This window comes from Nerophis lumbriciformis, linkage group LG08 (genome assembly GCF_033978685.3).
Source record: "Nerophis lumbriciformis linkage group LG08, RoL_Nlum_v2.1, whole genome shotgun sequence".
Classification (NCBI taxonomy): Eukaryota; Metazoa; Chordata; class Actinopteri; order Syngnathiformes; family Syngnathidae; genus Nerophis; species Nerophis lumbriciformis.
In genome coordinates, this window is record NC_084555.2 from 46,602,418 (window position 1) to 46,621,521 (window position 19,104).

The 19,104-nt window shown below is 42.8% G+C and overlaps 1 protein-coding gene across 1 annotated transcript in view; it reads right to left on the reverse strand.

Annotated features, from left to right (window-relative positions):
• Positions 1-19,104, reverse strand: part of nin (ninein (GSK3B interacting protein)) — a 70,433-nt gene that overhangs the window by 20,627 nt on the left and 30,702 nt on the right. The window contains exons 13-21 of the mRNA XM_061969070.1: positions 18,943-19,032; positions 15,154-15,289; positions 14,517-14,638; positions 10,403-11,484; positions 7,685-9,685; positions 791-889; positions 643-712; positions 403-570; positions 208-324 (exon numbers count right to left, since the gene is read on the reverse strand). Of these exons, the coding sequence (XP_061825054.1) occupies positions 208-324; positions 403-570; positions 643-712; positions 791-889; positions 7,685-9,685; positions 10,403-11,484; positions 14,517-14,638; positions 15,154-15,289; positions 18,943-19,032 (3,885 nt within the window). The remainder of the gene's footprint in view (positions 1-207; positions 325-402; positions 571-642; positions 713-790; positions 890-7,684; positions 9,686-10,402; positions 11,485-14,516; positions 14,639-15,153; positions 15,290-18,942; positions 19,033-19,104) is intronic.

The following is a 19,104-nucleotide window of genomic DNA, read 5'->3' on the forward strand; positions in this document are numbered from 1 at the left end:
ATTATTTGACAAGGTTGTAAGATGTAAGGAGGTTAGATAATTTTTGAATATTATTAAAAATCAAGAGTAAGATTACTAATCCAATGAGGTTCATTAGGACCAATTTTAGGAACACTGGGCTGACCACCTTGGGTCGCGCCCCAACCACCGCCTCTCCTGATCTATCCAATTTAGTTCAGGTCTCCTGAGACATTAAGGTGCCTTCACCTTCTCCTGGAGCTTAGAGACCTGCCGGGCCAGCTGGGAGTTCCTCTCCTCCAGCCTGGCCATGTCCTCCAGAGCTTTGGTCAACTCGGCCTCCAGAGAGCGCACACACGTTGCCAGCTGACACAAAAAGAGCAGAAGGTTAATTACCTCGCTAAGACCACCCCTGCTGCCACCACCATCACGAATGCCGCGTACCTTTCTCTTCTCCTCGCCCGTGAACGCCTCCTTCCTCTCGCTGTCCTTCATCAGCTCGGCCAGCTGCTTCTTCAGCGTTCCCACGTCGGTGAGGCTCCGGGCGTTCTTCTGCGCCAGCGTGCCGTTCTCGCTCTGCAGCCGGCGGCTTTGCGAGCAAAGATCTGACATCTGCTCGAAAAGAAATATTTGAGGAAAGAAAATCTCCTTGTCCTGCATTCTTAGCAAAAAAAAACAACTCACCTGTTTGTTGAAATCCTCCGCTGCCTGCTCAGCTAAGACCTTCCCCTGATTGAGCTGCTCCAGCGTACGTCTGAAATATCGTTGTTTAAAAGCAAACGCATGTCAGTGTATGTTAAAACAGAGAAATAATAAGTGCAATGATGCTGACGTAAGATCTTCCTGGGCTTGTTTCAGGTCTTCCTCTTGCAGCGAGGAAATCTTGTGCTTAAGGCTGACGTTCTCCTCAGCAAGGCGGACAGCTGCGGAGCTGAAAACAAACAAACTATTTGTAGCCACTCTTCTTTTAATCTTCATTAATGTTCCAGGGGGAGGACCAACACACACCATATAAACGAAGGTCATGGGACACATATAGGTGGCCGATGTGGATGTTTAATAAACACCATATTGACCCGAATATAAAACAAACAGCTGCATCTTTTAAAAGCCACTTTGCAGGCATCAATCTTTAAACCCTGAATACATATTTTCAGAATATACTTATGTACCAGGGCAGCGGTCTTCAAAATTTTCCAGGCCAAGAACTCCCAAACTGATGGAAAGATCGCGCATGGAGGGAACGCTCTACTTATATAGACTGTATAAAATTGTGTTTTAAAAAGGCCTTATTTTGCAAAACCAACTTTTCTTACAAACCCCGTTTCCATATGAGTTGGGAAATTGTGTTAGATGTAAATATAAACGGAATACAATGATTTGCAAATCATTTTCAACCCATATTCAGTTGAATATGCTACAAAGACAACATATTTGATGTTCAAACTGATAAACTGGAGTGCCATCTCCGGGTTGGGGAGGAGATCTTGCCCCAAGTGGAGGAGTTCAAGTACCGGTACCTCGGAGTCTTGTTCACGAGTGAGGGAAGAGTGGATCGTGAGATCGACAGGCGGATCGGTGCGGCGTCTTCAGTAATGCGGACGCTGTATCGATCCGTTGTGGTGAAGAAGGAGCCGAGCCGGAAGGCAAAGCTCTCAATTTACCGGTCGATCTACGTTCCCATCCTCACCTATGGTCATGAGCTTTGGGTTATGACCGAAAGGACAAGATCACGGGTACAAGCGGCCGAAATGAGTTTCCTCCGCCGGGTGGCGGGGCTCTCCCTTAGAGATAGGGTGAGAAGCTCTGTCATCCGGGAGGAGCTCAAAGTAAAGCCGCTGCTCCTCCACATCGAGAGGAGCCAGATGAGGTGGTTCGGGCTTCTGGTTAGGATGCCACCCGAACGCCTCCCTAGGGAGGTGTTTAGGGCACGTCCGACCGGTAGGAGGCCGCGAGGAAGACCCAGGACACGTTGGGAAGACTATGTCTCTCGGCTGGCCTGGGAACGCCTCGGGGTCCCACAGGAAGAGCTGGACGAAGTGGCTGGGGAGAGGGAAGTCTGGGCTTCCCTGCTTAGGCTGCTGCCCCCGCGACCCGACCTCGGATAAGCGGAAGAAGATGGATGGATGGATGGACTGATAAACTTTTTTTTGTTGTTGCAAATAATCATTAACTTTAGAATTTGATGCCAGCAACACGTGACAAAGAAGTTGGGAAAGGTGGCAATAAATACTGATAAAGTTGAGGAATGCTCATCAAACACTTATTTGGAACATCCCACAGGTGTGCAGGCTAATTGGGAACAGGTGGGTGCTATGATTGGGTATAAAAACAGCTTCCCAAAAAATGCTCAGTCTTTCACAAGAAAGGATGGGGCGAGGTACACCCCTTTGTCCACAACTGCATGAGCAAATAGTCAAACAGTTTAAATAACAACGTTTCTCAAAGTGCAATTGCAAGAAATTTAGGGATTCAACATCTACGGTCCATAATATCATCAAAAGGCTCAGAGAATCTGGAAAAATCACTCCACGTAAGCGGCATCGCCAGAAACCAACATTGAATGAGCGTGACTTTCGATCCCTCAGACGGCACTGTATCAAAAACCAACATCAATCTCTAAAGGATATCACCACATGGGCTCAGGAACACTTCAGAAAACCACTGTCACTAAATATAGTTCGTTGCTACATCTGTAAGTGCAAGTTAAAGCTCTACTATGCAAAGAGAAAGCCATTTATCAACAACATCCAGAAACGCCGCCGGCTTCTCTGGGCCCGAGTTTATCTAAGATGGACTGATGCAAAGTGGAAAAGTGTTCTGTGATCTGACGAGTCCACATTTCAAATTGTTTTTGGAAATATATTCGACATCGTGTCATCCCGACCAAAGAGGAAGCGAACCATCCAGACTGTTATCAACGCAAAATTCAAAAGCCAGCATCTGTGATGGTATGGGGGTGCATTAGTGCCCAAGGCATGGGTAACTTACACATCTGTGAAGGCACCCTTAATGCTGAAAGGTACATACAGGTTTTGGAACAACATATGCTGCCATCTAAGCGCCGTCTTTTTCATGGACTCCCCTGCTTATTTCAGCAAGACAATGCCAATCCACATTCAGCACGTGTTACAACAGCGTGGCTTCCTAAAAAATAAAGAGTGCAGGTACTTTCCTGGTCCGCCTGCAGTCCAGACCTGTCTCCCATCGAAAATGTGTGGCACATTATGAAGCGTAAAATACGACAGCAGACTGTTGAACGACTGAAGCTCTACATAAAACAAGAATGAGAAAGAATTCCACTTTCAAAGCTTCAACAATTAGTTTCCTCACTTCCCAATTGTTTATTGAGTGTTGTTAAAAGAAAAGGTGATGTAACACAGTGGTGAACATGCCCTTTCCCAACTACTTTGGCACGTGTTGCAGCCATGAAATTCTAAGTTAATTATTAATTGCAAAAAAAAATATAAAGTTTATGAGTTTGAACATCAAATATCTTGTCTTTGTAGTACATTCAATTAAATATGGGTTGAAAAGGATTTGCAAATCATTGTATTTCGTTTATATTTACATCTAACACAATTTCCCAACTCATATGGAAACGGGGTTTGTAATTATTGGTACGTGCTGTTGTCTGTTTGGGATCTGAATAAGTCCCGATAATTTGAACTCAAACCTTGATGGTATGGCGCAGGCGTGTCAAAGTCGTTTTCATTGAGGGCCACAACGCAGTTATGCTTGTCCTCAGAGGGCCGCTTTTAACAGTGAATAATATACAGTATTAATATAAATGTGTATATATAAAACATGCATATAATTGTCCATGTATTTGATTATTATGTCTTTTTTTATGTACGCTGTACAAAACTAAATCTTTCTAAATCTAAAAACTGGCAGCTCAGTCGCCACAATTTTACCGTAATATTTGCATCTTTTTTAACAGCACATAAAATAAATAAATAAATGGAATTAAATTAAATGGAATGGAAAAACGGTACGGCTTTTTTTTAATGTAAAAATTAATGCAAGTTTTTTATACTGTAAAATCTACAGTTATTGTGTTAAATTTAAAGTTAAAGTACCAATGATTGTCACACACACACACTAGTTGTGGCGAAATTATTCTCTGCATTTGACCCATCACCCTAGATCAAACACTGGGAGGTGAGGGGAGCAGTGAGCAGCAGCGGTCGCCGCGCCCGGGAATAATTTTTGGTGATTTAACCCCCAATTCCAACCCTTGATGCTGAGTACCAAGCAGGGAGGTAATGGGTCCCATTTCCATAGTCTTTGGTATGATTCGGCCGGGGTTTGAACTCACAACCTACCGATCTCAGGGCGGACACTCTAACCACTATATAGTGTATTATTACTCTATATTGAAAGTGGATTTTACTGTAAAAATGTTTTACTGTTAAATTTTTACATGTTGTTGGATTACCGTATTTTTCGGAGTATAAATCGCACCGGAGTATAAGTCGCACCTGCCGAAAATGCATAATAAAGAAGGAAAAAACATAAATCGCACTGGAGCCCGGCCAAACTATGAAAAAAACTCCGACTTATAGTCCGAAAAATACGGTACTTGCTTTGAAATCATAAGTCAAGCAGATATTTAGGTGTTTATCGTTATTTGAACAATAATATTGTTTTTAAATGTATGATGATATAATATTTTGTTGTATTATCAGAGATGATTAAAGTGTAAATATATGTAATTGTCCGCAGTACATTTATTTTTGTAATCATTTATTAAGAAAAGATAAGGTAGTTAAATGTGTTTTATGTTGCACGATTGCACCAAGGAAAATTCCTAGTTTGTGAACCCGTTCTCAAACAATGGCAATAAAAAACTATTCTGATTCTGATTCTTTATTTACACATATTTCCACGCTTTCGGAGGCCACACAAATTGATGTGGCGGGCCAGATCTGGCCCCCGGGCCTTGAGTTTGACACCTGTGGTATGGCGGAAATACTTATAACATAATCCTGCCTTCTTTCATACTTCCGCCAAATGAGCTGTTTGGAAATACCTTGTCCTGTGACGTTTTTTGCACCGATAACGTCAGCGGATTATCCATATATGGTAGAAATTTACCCTAAGGGCTTTGCGCCGGTCCGCCATCGAAGTTCGTGCTGTAGTCAATAAGCTCCTTTTTCATCTCCATCCTCATGTTATGGGATAGACTGACTTGTACATGCATCCTCCAAATGTTGCAATTTCTAATACAAAGTAGCGTTTAGTTCGAACATAACCTGTCAGTAAACTTGCTATGGACGCGCTAAAAACTACAACAAAAGGTGGCGGGGACAAGACGCAATCGAAGTGGAGCCACATATATAAGACCACACACACAAAAAGGTGTATTGTGGAGAGATGGTCAGAAAACAGCTTGAAAACGGTCTGTAAAACTTAATCTATGCCACATTATGACCAAAGAACCACCATTACATCTTATGTAGACCGCAAGGAACTGTTTTTAATGTAGAGAAAACAATCTTAACATGAACCCTTCAAAATAAAACTGTCCTAAAGGCAACTTGTTCTATTGCAATAATAAAATATTTGTTTAGCACAGCTAATAGCTGGTTGGCAACTAGCGTGCTAATTGCTAGATTGTCATCAGCATACTACAACCTACTCAGTGGCCTAGTGGTTAGAGTGTCCGCCCTGAGATGGGTAGGTTGTGAGTTCAAACCCCGGCCGAGTCATACCAAAGACTATAAAAATGGGACCCATTACCTCCCTGCTTGGCACTCAGCATCAAGGGTTGGAATTGGGCATACTTGCCAACCTTGAGACCTCCGATTTCGGGAGGTGGGGGGCGTGGTCGGGGCGGGGGGCGTGGTTGGGGGCGTGGTTAAGAGGGGAGGAGTATATTTACAGCTAGAATTCACCAACTCCATCCATCCATCCATCCATTTTCTACCGCTTATTCCCTTTGGGGTCGCGGGGGGCGCTGGAGCCTATCTCAGCTACAATAGGGCGGAAGGCGGTGTACACCCTGGACAAGTCGCCACCTCATCGCAGGGCAATTCACCAACTCAAGTATTTCATATATATATATATATATATATATATATATATATATATATATATATATATATATATATATATATATATATATATATATATATGTCTGAAATACTTGACTTTCAGTGAATTCAAGCTATATATATATATATATTTTTTTTTTATTATATATAAAAATAAAATAAATATTTGAATGTCAGTGTTCATTTATTTACACATATACACACACATAACACTCATCTACTCATTGTTGTACTTGAAAGTACAATGCAATACAATTCCGGGGCAATGGCACCTATCAAATACACAGTAATGAAAACACAGTTGTTCTACTAACTGTACTGTGTGTTATGAGAGTAGAGTATGTGTGTGTGTGGCCCTTTAATAGGTGACAGCATGTGAGGTGAGTGACGTCAGTGAGTGTGTGGGCGAGAGAAGAGAGGGAGCGGTCGCGTGAGTGCGGGGAGGGACTAGTTGGTTTTGTGTTGGATTGGCTGTGTGCAAGCAATCAATAAAGCAAGATTTGCAACTAATCGCTGGACTCATCATTCACCCTAAAGTCGTCCGCTGTGGAGACCCACTGCTGGGTAAAGTGAGGGGTGTTGCCCCGAGCATACATCAGCCCTGGAGAAGTGTCTCCCCTACGGTCTCGTTCTTCTGCTTCGTCTCCTTGTGTGCGCACACTGGACTCAGGTCCGCATGGAGCTGGAGGGGGCGTGGCCTCCAGCTCCGGCTGAATTCCGGGAGAAATTATCTTCCGGGAGGTTTCCGGGAGAGGCGCTGAATTTCGGGAGTATCCCGGAAAATCCGGGAGGGTTGGCAAGTATGGAATTGGGGGTTAAATCACCAAAAATGATTCCCGGGCGCGGCCACCGCTGCTGCTCACTGCTCCCCTCACCTCCCAGGGAGTGAACAAGGGGATGGGTCAAATGCAGAGGACACATTTCACCACACCTAGTGTGTGTGTGACAATCATTGGTACTTTAACTTTAACTTTAATCCCCAGCTGGCACTTAGGTCTACTAATCACTATTTCGCAACTAGAGCGCTAATAGCTAGCTATCTAAAATGATAATGTGAATAAAAAATAAATATTAATGTTCATATTCACTGCTGTTTTTAAACCACACTACAGTGTGTTGGAATGTTAATGTGTATTTTATTTATGTGTTTTAATGAATTATTTTATTTATCTATATTATAGAAACTTTAGTTAGTGAAAAATTGCAGGAGAATATTATTATTATTTTTTTTTTTTTAAAGTTTAATCAAAAATGTCAAGTCCGTGAAAGGAATACGGTTATTAAACAAGGGCCAACATGGTGCTTTTCAGCATTTTGTGAAGATTATAGGGTGGTTTGCACAAGAGCTCCTTTTACACAGAGAAATGAGGTCCCCATAGAGTTGAATAGGCCGCAGGAAATCAGCACTGTAGAGACAGAACATGCTCTTTTCACATGGACCTCAGTGTGGCGCTGTTGCTGCACCCAACAACATCCAGGTCACACACAACATATCATCTCAGTGCAGAAGGACCAGAAGCAAAATAGCTACAGGTTAGGGTTTGGGAGCATAAGGGTTCTTCTACTCACAACAACTCTACGATATTTTCCTTCAGGAAGACGAGGGAAAGAGGGGCAAGCAACAGCACAGGTGTGAGGAGAAGGTTTTAAGCTGTGGTCCACGTTACCTACTGGCCTGAGTGCCTGCATCCTCTCCTTGGACCTCTGAGATGTCTTTGTGAAGATTGGTGGTGTTCACCTCACAGTCACAGCAGCAATCCTTTAAGGTAGAAGACTCACAAGAGCTGCTTGGTCTCTCGGGAGAACCTGGATTAATGTCAAACTCCCTGAATAACTCAGCAAGCTTGCAGTTCTCCTCTCGCATCACACTGATTTGGTCCAAAGGGGACACGGGCTCGTCGTGGAAATCAGGAGATATGTTCCTTTCCAGGCTCCAAACTCTCTTATTAAGTTTGCTGTTTTGTTCTTTTAGTTTGGCGTTCTCACACAAGCAATCTTCATAGAGAACTTGAAGTTCTTTCAGTTTTAAGGCTTTCATCTCCAGCACTTTGATGTGTTCTATCAGCAGAAACAGTTTGACTTTAAGGCTGTAGTTCTCCTCCAGGTGCTCGTGGCCCGTTTGGATCTTCATGTTGTTGTGCTCCAAGAGACTCTGGAGGAGGTCTGTCTTCTGCTGGAGCAGAGAGATCTTCTCCTGTAGGAGAACGTTATCGTCCTTTGCTTGGAGATACAAAGATTGTAGTTCAAAGACAACGTCTTGGTCCACAGGTTCCCCGATGTCTGAACCAGGATTATCATCGGCATCCAGAGATAGGTCAGACGAATCCACGAGTACCAAGGAATCACTCTCCTTATCCAGCTTGTCTTGATGTGAAAGGGTTTCCAAGCCAGGAGCAGGTTCATCTTCACCTTTGTGTGCTTCTAAAGCTCTAGATGTCTTAAGTGACAAGTCAAAGTCTTCAATTTGTAACTCTCGGTGTGAGGAAGCTTCCTTCTTGTCTTCATTACTGTCAGAGTCCTCAGGCTTGCAGGTGGTCATCTCAGAGTTTTCTTCTTTGGTTCCCAAACATTCTTCAGGTTCATCCTCAGATTCATCTGAACTGAAAGCTTGTGGATCATCACACATCTCAGTGTTGTGAATCCACAAGTCACTGAGATCAGATATCTGTAATTGGTCTTGGTTTTCACTTGATTTTATCTTCACTTGCGGCATGGTGTCTTGTTCTTCACAAGGTTCCTGCCCAATAAGTAGAATGTCTTCTGTATTTGTTTCCACTGCATCAGTTTCAATAACTGTATCTTCTACAATCCCTTGACTTGGACAACTGACATATAAGATCTTTGTTTCCAATGTGGCGTTCCTAGCTTTTTCTACAGCCACATTTTTAGCATGACTTCCTTTCAACTTCTCCTCGAGGATGGCCACATGTTCTTGAAGCTCCTCTCTGTCCACCTCAAAGTCGTCTGCTGCTTGTTTAAGAAGCTTTTCCATTTCCTCGATCCTCAGCTTCAAGTCGTCGCGCTCAGTTAGCAGTTCAATCCTCTCGACGGTCTGTCTTTTGGAAATGGAAAGCATCTCTTTGTATTTCGCTTCTAGCAACAAGTGGCTGTTCAGAAGTTCCTCCCTCTCCTGTCGGAAGTCTTCGACCGTCTGGCTGAGCAAGAGTTCGATGTCTGTTGCTTTCTTGTCCGACTGAGCAAGAAGCTGCTCTTTGGTCTGCACGCTTTCCTGAAGTCGGTTGTGTAGGTCATTCAACTGTCGACTTAGCTCCGTTTCTTTGGTCTGGGACGTTCTCTTGATGCTCTCCATCTCATGGTTCAACTGCTGGTTCTTCTTCACCGTTGCTTCCACAACTTCTTCATGAACCCTCTTCATCTCAAGCTGCTCTTGTGTCCACTCCTGCTTCCGTCTCTCTGCTTCCCGTTCCATAGCATTCTCTGTCTGTTCTCTTTGTTCCACGGCGCCCTCGAGTGCTCTCTGCAGCTGCGCCTCCCAGAGGAGCTTCTGTCCGGCGTGGCTCTCTGAGAGCCGCTTCAGCTCACTTTGATAGTGCTGCTCCAGCTTCGTGACGTCCGCCTCGAAGCGCTCGGCCACAGACTCTTGGTCAGCTGAGAAACGACGCTCTAATTCCTCGATTTTCTGGGAGAAGCTCACCTCCGTGTGTTGCCTGTGCGTGGTGGTTCAGTTGTTGTTACAGAAGAAAACACTTTCAACTAATACTTTAAGGATGAGCATTGAACTAAATCTCCTTGGATTCAAATACTATTTATTGGACAAAAGTGACTTTTTAACAGTGGTATATCATCCTTTTCACTTTTGAAAAACGAGGCGCTCAAACACTCATTATGTCATGAAAGATAAACCTCCTGATGCCACCTCTGACCTGACCCTAGCTAGATGAGGCCGTCCCGTGTATACACCCACAACCACATGGAGGAATGCGTTGAATACATTGTCTTGAAAAGAAAACAAAGCAGGCTTTGCTACACATCTGTAATAAAGCTCTGCCAGCTTCTCGTCAGCTACAAATGTGAGAAGATTGAACGAATATGCGAACCCAAAAGGATGTTGCTGTTAAAATGCGAGTGTAACGTTTGCATGTGGCTCACATAGCTATGCTAATGCTAGCATTGGGACCTTTAACTTTTCATTTATTATTATTATCTATTGATGAGATGATGTGGGGTGGATTTACCTTGACTTCCCATAGCTTGTCATGTTTTAGCGTGAATGAATGGCGCCCCTGTAAGTCGTCCCCTACTTTGCGTCTCAATTTCATCAAATTGTTCGCAGTTAATTTTTAACCGAATCTTACATCCCACCATATAAAGAATTTCCAACGTTCCTTTAAGTTAAGACAATCTTAGTAGAAGGACTGTCTCACCTCTCCTGAGCGACCTGGTCTCGTAGTTTGTCCAGCATCCCGCTGAGCGAGTTCCTCTCCTCGGCATGTTTGGCCGCCAGCTCCCGCATGGCCTCCCCGTGGCTCTCCTCCTGTCGTGCTCTCTTCATGTCCACCAGGCCTTGCAGCCGCTTATGCAGCGCCTCCTTCTCCGCTTGGTGTTTCTCCCGCTCCTCATCCAGTCTCTCCTGGAGCATTGCCTCGTAGTCGTCCTCCAGCTGCAGCCTCTCGTCCTTCCACTCCTGCTTCAGTTTCATCTCCTTGTGCTCATGCTCCTCCCGGAGATGCAGTCGCTCTTGAGCGACGTGGTTGAGGAGTGCCTCCTCCTGGTGCTGCAGGAGTTGAGCCCGCTCGCTCTCCCACTGCTCCCTGAGCTGGCTCTCCTTCTCCTCCTGGTCCATCACAAGTTTCAGCATCTCCTCTTCAAGCTTCGCCTGCAGTGACTCATTGTTCTGCTCGTCCAACTGAGCTCGCTCCTTCTGCCACTCCTTCGTCAGCCTCTGCACAGTCTGACGTTGCTCCTTCTCGAAGATGGACCTCTCTTCCTCTAACCTGGTCCTTATCGCCTCCTTGTGGCTTTGTCTCAGCAGTTGCTTCTCCCTTTCAAAACCATCTAACCAGCTCTTCTCCAGCACATCCTTCTCTTCCTGGTGTTTACTTTGCGCCTCCTTCAGTCTAGTTTCCAACAACTCCATGTTCTTCTTCTCTAGAGTCTTTATTGCACTTTCATGCTGCTTTCTAAGCTCCTCCATGTCAGTAAGAAGATTCTGAGCTACTGGTTTCTCTTGCAGGTTCCTCAGCTGCTCCTCCAGCTCTCCAGCGCGGGTTTGGGCCTCGAGCAGCTGGAACCTCAGGGAGCTCATTTCCTCCAGCTTCTTGCTCTCCTCTGCCAGCTCCAGCTCGGCCTGTTCGAGCTTGCTCTGGAGCTCCTGTGTGCGCAACTCAACGCCAGCCAGCTCTTCCCTCAAGGCTTGGACTTCCTGCTGGTACTGGAGGGCCAGTGCGTCCTTCTGGTTGTCGTTGGTCACCCTCTGCTGTTCAAGCATTGTACTGAATTCATTGATCTGCAGGAGAAGAAGAAGACAGTTGCAATGCAGTTGTAGCACATTTTATTTGGAACATACCTTGCACTGAAGTAGGCGATGCATCTTAAGAACAATTTTTAAGATTTTTTCACCAAAAATTTGATTTCAGATTTTTTCCCTTAAAAGTACATTTATACAAAGTCAACCCAAATATGCGTGTCAATACTTTATACGAGGAGGTTTCTGGAAAATTTTAACTTTTATACATAAATAGTTCAGTTCAGTTTCCGTTTATTTCAACATGCATACAATACAATGTAATTCATCACCTATTTCCAGTTGCTTCATTACAGCATGTCCGAAAAGGAGTAGGAAGAAGCTGAGCCTTCCACGTAATACAAAAATAGTAAAGTATAATCTTCACTCTTCTTTAAAACACACCTTTAGCTATGCTAAACGCCTCAGCTAATAACAAAACCACAAAAGAACAAAATATTTGAAAAAGTCCCTGGTTTAAGAGAACATTTTAAACATCAACAGCAACTTCAAAATAATTTACCTTTAACAATAGTGGTTTTTTGGATCAGCATTGTTAGTTAATAATTTCTAAATTATCACAAAAACGTTGTATTACATTGAGTTCCTGGTAAGAAGACAAAAGCTGTCTTTGAAACCTACCAAGAGTAAGGCTCGTAAAACTCCACTGTGTAGGGGGGGAAGCAAGATGAAGGTGTTCCTGTTTTCTCTCTTGTATGGTAATCAACAGAAAGATATTGTTCTAACCCAAGGACTTCAAAGCAGAGAGAACCAAGGATCTGCCCAATTTCCAGACGACCTCTTTTTGAAGTATTTTACGACCTCTTCTTTTGAACTATTCTGTAACCAAAGGCTGTTACGACCCACTTCCCTCTGGAAGTGGTGGTCAGGTGGTCGGAGAAAGTCAAATAAAGAAGGAGGAATGCAATCTTTTGGGAGAGCGTGCTGGAGACTGTACAAGAGTTACAGTGTGTCCAGGCGTTTCTCCTCAATTGAGTCCAAATTGAATTCTGTTTCTGTTTAATTATTTGCCTCTTGTCTTGTTTAATAGATGTCATCAGTGTTTGAACTTGACAAGCATTTTTTTAGAAGACCCTTTTCCCCTCAAAAATATAAGCCAGAAACACCAAGATGTCAACTGCAGGATGCTGTGTGGCAGGTGACAATATTGCCAATGCATCGAACACCCTTTCAGATCAAGTATACATGTGTTGTAGTATGGTGCTTCTTGAGAAATGTTGTTGTGACTGGTAAGTTTATATAACAAGGTCATTATTTCTGGCAGCTTTTTAATTCTGTTTTTTTTGCAACTAGGAACATATTTTTTTTACCAAAAGTTTATATTTTGGCAGAAATTTCTTCTCCATCGTTTTCAAGTGCATCCGTCGCTCTCGTCTTGTTGATTTGATAGAATCAATTGCTGTTGTCATGAAAGTGTGTTGCACCGAGTGATGCTAAATATTGCCGAGGCTTGAGACAAACGGACCCGATCGTTGGCAATGCTGCTGAGGGTTCTTTTTTCATTGAGAGCAAAATCCGGGGAAAAAACGGAATTGGATAAGCCTTGAGTATTGGTCGATATCGATATGGATTTGACACAATATCAATAGAAATGTTTGTTTACCTTTTATAAAATAGAAGAAACACATACAATCCCCTACTTGTTTTATTGCTTGTATTGGACCTATATCCGATATCAATATCGGCTCGGTACAACCCTAAAAATATTGTTTAATTTTCTGCTTTATGTCCATATGTTTAATTTCACTTCTGAAACCAACTTTGCCGCAAGTTAGGGGTGTAACGGTACGTGTATTTGTATTGAACCGTTTCGGTACGGGGGTTTCGGTACGGTTCGGAGGTGTACCGAACGAGTTTCCACACGAACATATTAAGTAGCCGCCTCCGCTTCCTTCTGCCTCTGTTTCTGTCAGGACTCTACACAGCACCCAGCATTGTCCCACCCACACAACCATCTGATTGGTTACAAACAGAGCGGTAACAGCCAATCAGCAGTGTGTATTCAGAGCGCATGTAGTCAGTGCTTAGCGTTTAGCAGGTAAGCATCAGGCAGCGGACTCTCCCCAAATGATAATAAACACCTCCCAGTCAACTACTAGTAACATCACTATGAGCCCGTTGACCTTCTAGAAATATAAAAGGTAGTTCAGCTCGCTCGCAGTCCTGGCTTGAGGTGAAGGCTAATTCGCTTTTAGCGTAACGTTAGCTCATTTTTCAGTGTGTGTGTGTGTGTGTGTGTGTGTGTGTGTGTTACGGACAGCAAAGCCCTGTCTGTCTGTTTTTTCACTTGACCTTTTTCGGTGTTGATTGAGCTGTGTTGAAGCAGCAAAAAGGGCATTATGTTAAATGAAGAGTTTCTGTCTCTGACAGTTGATATAATAATGTAACTGTATCATTAAGCCTACATGAACTCCATGGTGTTCAGGGATGAATAGTCTCTCCTATTGCTATTGTACCATTTTTTCAGCTATAGTTACATTAATCATTAGAAATGCAGCAGCCTAGTTTTGAATGGCAGGGTCCCTGCTATCACATGTTGATAAAAATATATTATATAATTCAACTACAGGCTGCCCAAATGCTGTCATAAATTAAACATGATGAGTTGACTTGAAACTGTTTAATGTCGCACTTTTTATATGTAGAAGAAAAGTTTTGTCATTTTATGTAATCTGAGCAACAACTTGAGGCAGTTTAATGTTGATTAACGTGGGCAGAATTATTATAGTGTTCCCAATGTTAAAAGGATAAAGCCATTGTTTACAAATTTGGTAAATAAATAACCAAAAAATGTATATTTTGTTGTTTTCTTACTGTACCGAAAATGAACCGAACCGTGACCTCTAAACGGAGGTACGTACCGAACCGAAATCTTTGTGTGCCGTTACACCCCTACCGCAAGTGCATTATTCCATTTAAATATTGTCAAGGCAATGAAGCCCAATCTGACTGTTATTCAGCAGAAACGGATCAGTCAAAGGCATCACATGCATTCAAATAATTGGAGGACTAACTTTGCACTCCAGTTGGTTCCTCAACTCGTCCATTTGGTGAAGGTGTTGCTCCTTTTGCTGCTCCAGCATCATCTCCGCCTCCAGACTCATGCTAAAAGGATGAACCTCCTCTGAGCCGAGACCTGCGCAGCCGCAAATCACAAGTCAGAGGACGGTTAGTGACAGATTACTAATTTACTACCACAGGGATCTGAAAGATTAGATTAGATTTATTGGTCCCCTTGGGGAAATTCATTGTCACTGCCGTACATTTAAACACTAGACATTACACATCACACAAAAAAAATAACAAAAAGACATCATACATGACTACCGGTAACACACATTTACAGGCTTGTCAGACAGGTCGGCCGGGCCTGCTGTTAAGGGCGGCTATAGCTGCAGGTATCAGGCTTTTCCTGAGGCGGGCCCTCCGGAATTTGATTGTTCTGTACCTGCGCCCTGATGGTAGTGGGATGATGTATTGGTGTAGTGGGTGAGTGATATCCTGGACTATTGTTTTTGCCCAGTCGGGTGATGGACCTGTGGTTTATGTCTGAAATGTTGGGTATGGGTAGGCCGATGATTTTAGCTGTTATGTTTGTAATGCGTGCGAGTTTGGTCCGGTTGGTTACAGAAAGGTGTGCATAAATCCCACCTGGGTCAGACTCCATGCCGGGACTTTTACTCTCAAGCTCCTCAGAGAGAGGCTTGTGGCAGGGCTGCTGGGTTCGGCCCAAGCTGTGTAGGTCCCGCACTTCTGACTGCAGCTCATCCACACGATCCTGCAACTCCTGGCCAACCAGACAAGACAAGTGACCGCAGTAAACATCTGAACTTATGTCAAATCCACCGTGAGATGAGGAAAATGAAAGCAATACATCGATCAGTATTGTTACAACTGTTGCAAGGTCAAATTCATGACCATTTTTTTCAGTATTTTCTAGCTGTGGAAAATGACGGATTAGAAACTAATATTCTTTCAACAATTAACATCCAGTTTTCTGATGTAAAAGTCAGAATATGTACTAGGGATGTTCCGATCACGGTTTTATGTTGCTGATTCCGATCATCCTTGAGTGAAATTGGCCGATATCGATCACATGTATTAACTGTAAATGTTTTAACGAATTTATAGTGAGTAAGACTGACAATATCAACACAATATTTTAACCTACTTCCTTATTCTCTCACATTTGAGAAAAATAAAGTAAATAGAACTCAATAACAATACTGTCTATTACTCATCTACATATGTTATGTTTTGTCCTCAACGTTCTTCTGTGTCCAGGGAATCATTCCATGACTTTGTAAACATTAACAAGAATGACAAAAACATTTTTTGTGAAAATAAAAATGTTAATCTTATCACTTTATACTCATTTACTGATACAACCTTTGGTGTCAACACTTACACAAAACCAGTGAAGTTGGCACAATGTGTAAATGGTAAATAAAAACAGAATACAATGATTTGCAAATCCTTTTCAACTTATATTCAATTGAATAGACTGCAAAGACAAGATATTTAATGTTCGAACTGAGGAACGTATTATTTTTTTTGCAAATAATCATTAACTTCGAATTTAATGGCAGCAACACATTGCAAAAAAGTTGGCGTCTCAGACAGAGGTGTTCAAGTCGTTTTCACTGAGGGCCACATCGCAGTAATGTTTGGCCCCAGAGGGGCAGTCAATACTATTATTAGACAATTTTTGGATGCACTTAATTAGTAGATTTTTTTTTAAACTAAAATGTCCAAAAAATATGGTAAGTTGAAATAATTTCATGTCATAATTTAGTGTATATTTCTGTAAATGGAAAAACAGTACTGCTGTTTTTATGCTTAAAAAAGGCAGCTCAGTTGCCAGAATTTAACTGTGAAATTTACATTACTTTTTTTTTATCCATCTTCTTCCGCTTATCCGAGGTCGGGTCGCGGGGGCAGCAGCCTAAGCAGGGAAGCCCAGACTTCCCTCTCCCCAGCCACTTCGTCCAGCTCCTCCCGGGGGATCCCGAGGCGTTCCCAGGCCAGCCGGGAGACATAGTCTTCCTAACGTGTCCTGGGTCTTCCCCGTGGCCTCCTACCGGTCGGACGTGCCCGAAACACCTCCCGAGGGAGGCGTTCGGGTGGCATCCTGACCAGATGCCCGAACCACCTCATCTGGCTCCTCTCGATGTGGAGGAGCAGCGGCTTTACTTTGAGTTCCTCCCGGATGACAGAGCTTCTCACCCTATCTCTAAGGGAGAGCCCTGCCACCCGGCGGAGGAAACTCATTTCGGCCACTTGTACCCGTGATCTTGTCCTTTCGGTCATGACCCAAAGCTCATGACCATAGGTGAGGATGGGAACGTAGATCGACCGGTAAATTGAGAGCTTTGCCTTCCGGCTCAGCTCCTTCTTCACCACAACGGATCGAAACAGCGTCCGCATTACTGAAGACGCCGCACCGATGCGCCTGTCGATCTCACGATCCACTCTTCCCTCACTCGTGAACAAGACTCCGAGGTACTTGAACTCCTCCACTTGGGGCAAGATCTCCTCCCCAACCCGGAGATGGCACTCCACCCTTTTCCGGGCGAGAACCATGGACTCGGATTTGGAGGTGCTGATTCCCATCCCAGTCGCTTCACACTCGGCTGTGAACCGATCCAGTGAGAGCTGAAGATCTTGGCCAGATGAAGCCATCAGGACCACATCATCTGCAAAAAGCAGAGACCTAATCCTGCAGCCACCAAACCAGATACCCTCAACGCCCTGACTGCGCCTAGAAATTCTGTCCATAAAGTTTATGAACAGAATCGGTGACAAAAGGCAGCCTTGGCGGAGTCAGTTATTAATACTTATATATTTTTTTTTACTGTAAATAAAAACAACTGCAATTTTACAGTAAAATTTTGGCACCTAATCTGCCATTTTTTTTTTTTACCGCAAATCAACAACTGTAGATTTTTCGGTGTATTACTGTAAATGCCAAAACGGCACCACAGTTTATTACAGTAAAAAAAAAAAAAAGTAATGTGTTTTTCATTTAGAGAAAAATGCTGTAAAAAACACAGTAAATTTCACAATTTTACCATGAAATCTATTGCTACCTTTACTTTGCACAATTTTATGGATAACTTGCTTTGAAATCATTATTATTAGTATTTATATCTATTTAAAAATGGTTTGAATGTTTGATAATATATTTTTGCAAAATTAGACAATATTTAAGTTTTCATAATTTGCGATTACATAGGGGTGCTCATTACGTCGATCGCGATCTACCGGTCGATCTCGGAGGGTGTGTCAGTCGATCACCAGCCAGGCATTAAAAAAATAGTCCTAAAAATGAGCGATCATAAATCTTCACTATGACGTCACTTTCGTCACTTGATTGACATTCACGGCACCCAAGGGTCTTCTGAGATGACGCTGGCTGCTGCCAGCTCATTAAAATTACCGACTGGAAGGCGAGAAACACTTTATTTCAACAGACTCTGGCGCCGTACCTGTCGTCAAAACTCCAAAGACCGACTGCACAGTTGCACAATAAAAGCTCTGCTTCACCCTGCCTGCGCTAACAAAATAAGAGTCTCAGAAAGCTGGCGTGCACAAGCTAGCAAGCTACGGAGTTTGCCGACAATGTATTTCTTGTAAAGTGCATACAAAGGAGTACGGAAGCTGGACAAATAAGATGCCAAAAACCAACCACTTTCATGTGGTATTGGACAGAAAGGAGGACTTTTTTTCTCCTCCATTCGAAAATGCGGACGTTATCATCACCACTGTCTGATTCCAATCAATGCAAGTCATCAGAATCAGGTAATACACCAACTTATATTCTTGTCTTCATGAAAGAAAGGAATCTATATGTGTTAAACATGCTTGTATTATCTTTAACCACCTTTAACTTGTTAACAATATTAACTATATGTGTTAAACATGCTTGTATTATCTTTAAACACCTTTAACTTGTTAACAATATTAACTATATGTGTTAAACATGCTTGCATTATCATTAAACACCTTTAACTTGTTAACAAAAACATATATTTCATAAATAAGTAAATATAAATTATATATATGAATGAGGTAGATCCCCACGACTTGATCAATTGAAAAGTAGCTCACCTGCAGAAAAAGTGTGGGCACCCCTGACATAGAGTAAATGTTTTTCTTCTCCCAAAATAGAAATAAAGAATACATTTAGTAAGAAAATGTACAGTACTTTATTGATACATATTATTTCCAGGCTTTTGAGGGCCAAATAAAATGAAGTGGCGAGCCCCCGGGCCTTGAGTTTGACACCCGCGGTCTCAGAGGAGCATCAACATTATATTTTTCCATCTAAAAAGCAAAGTACTTTGATAGCAATCTGATAAATAAAACGTTTGAAATTCAAAGCATAAATCCCAAATTCGAGGTCTTTTTAAATATCGAAGACATGATTTATGCATTTACCCTGCACTGCGCTTCATAGCCGAGTCGTAGCTGCTTAATGCGCTGCTCCTGGAAGAAGACGTCAGCGCTGCTGGGCTCCAAATCACCAAACTAAAGACCACACACACACAAATTTGTGTTTATTGAAGATGCACAACAGTCTAAAAAGACAGAAGATCATTC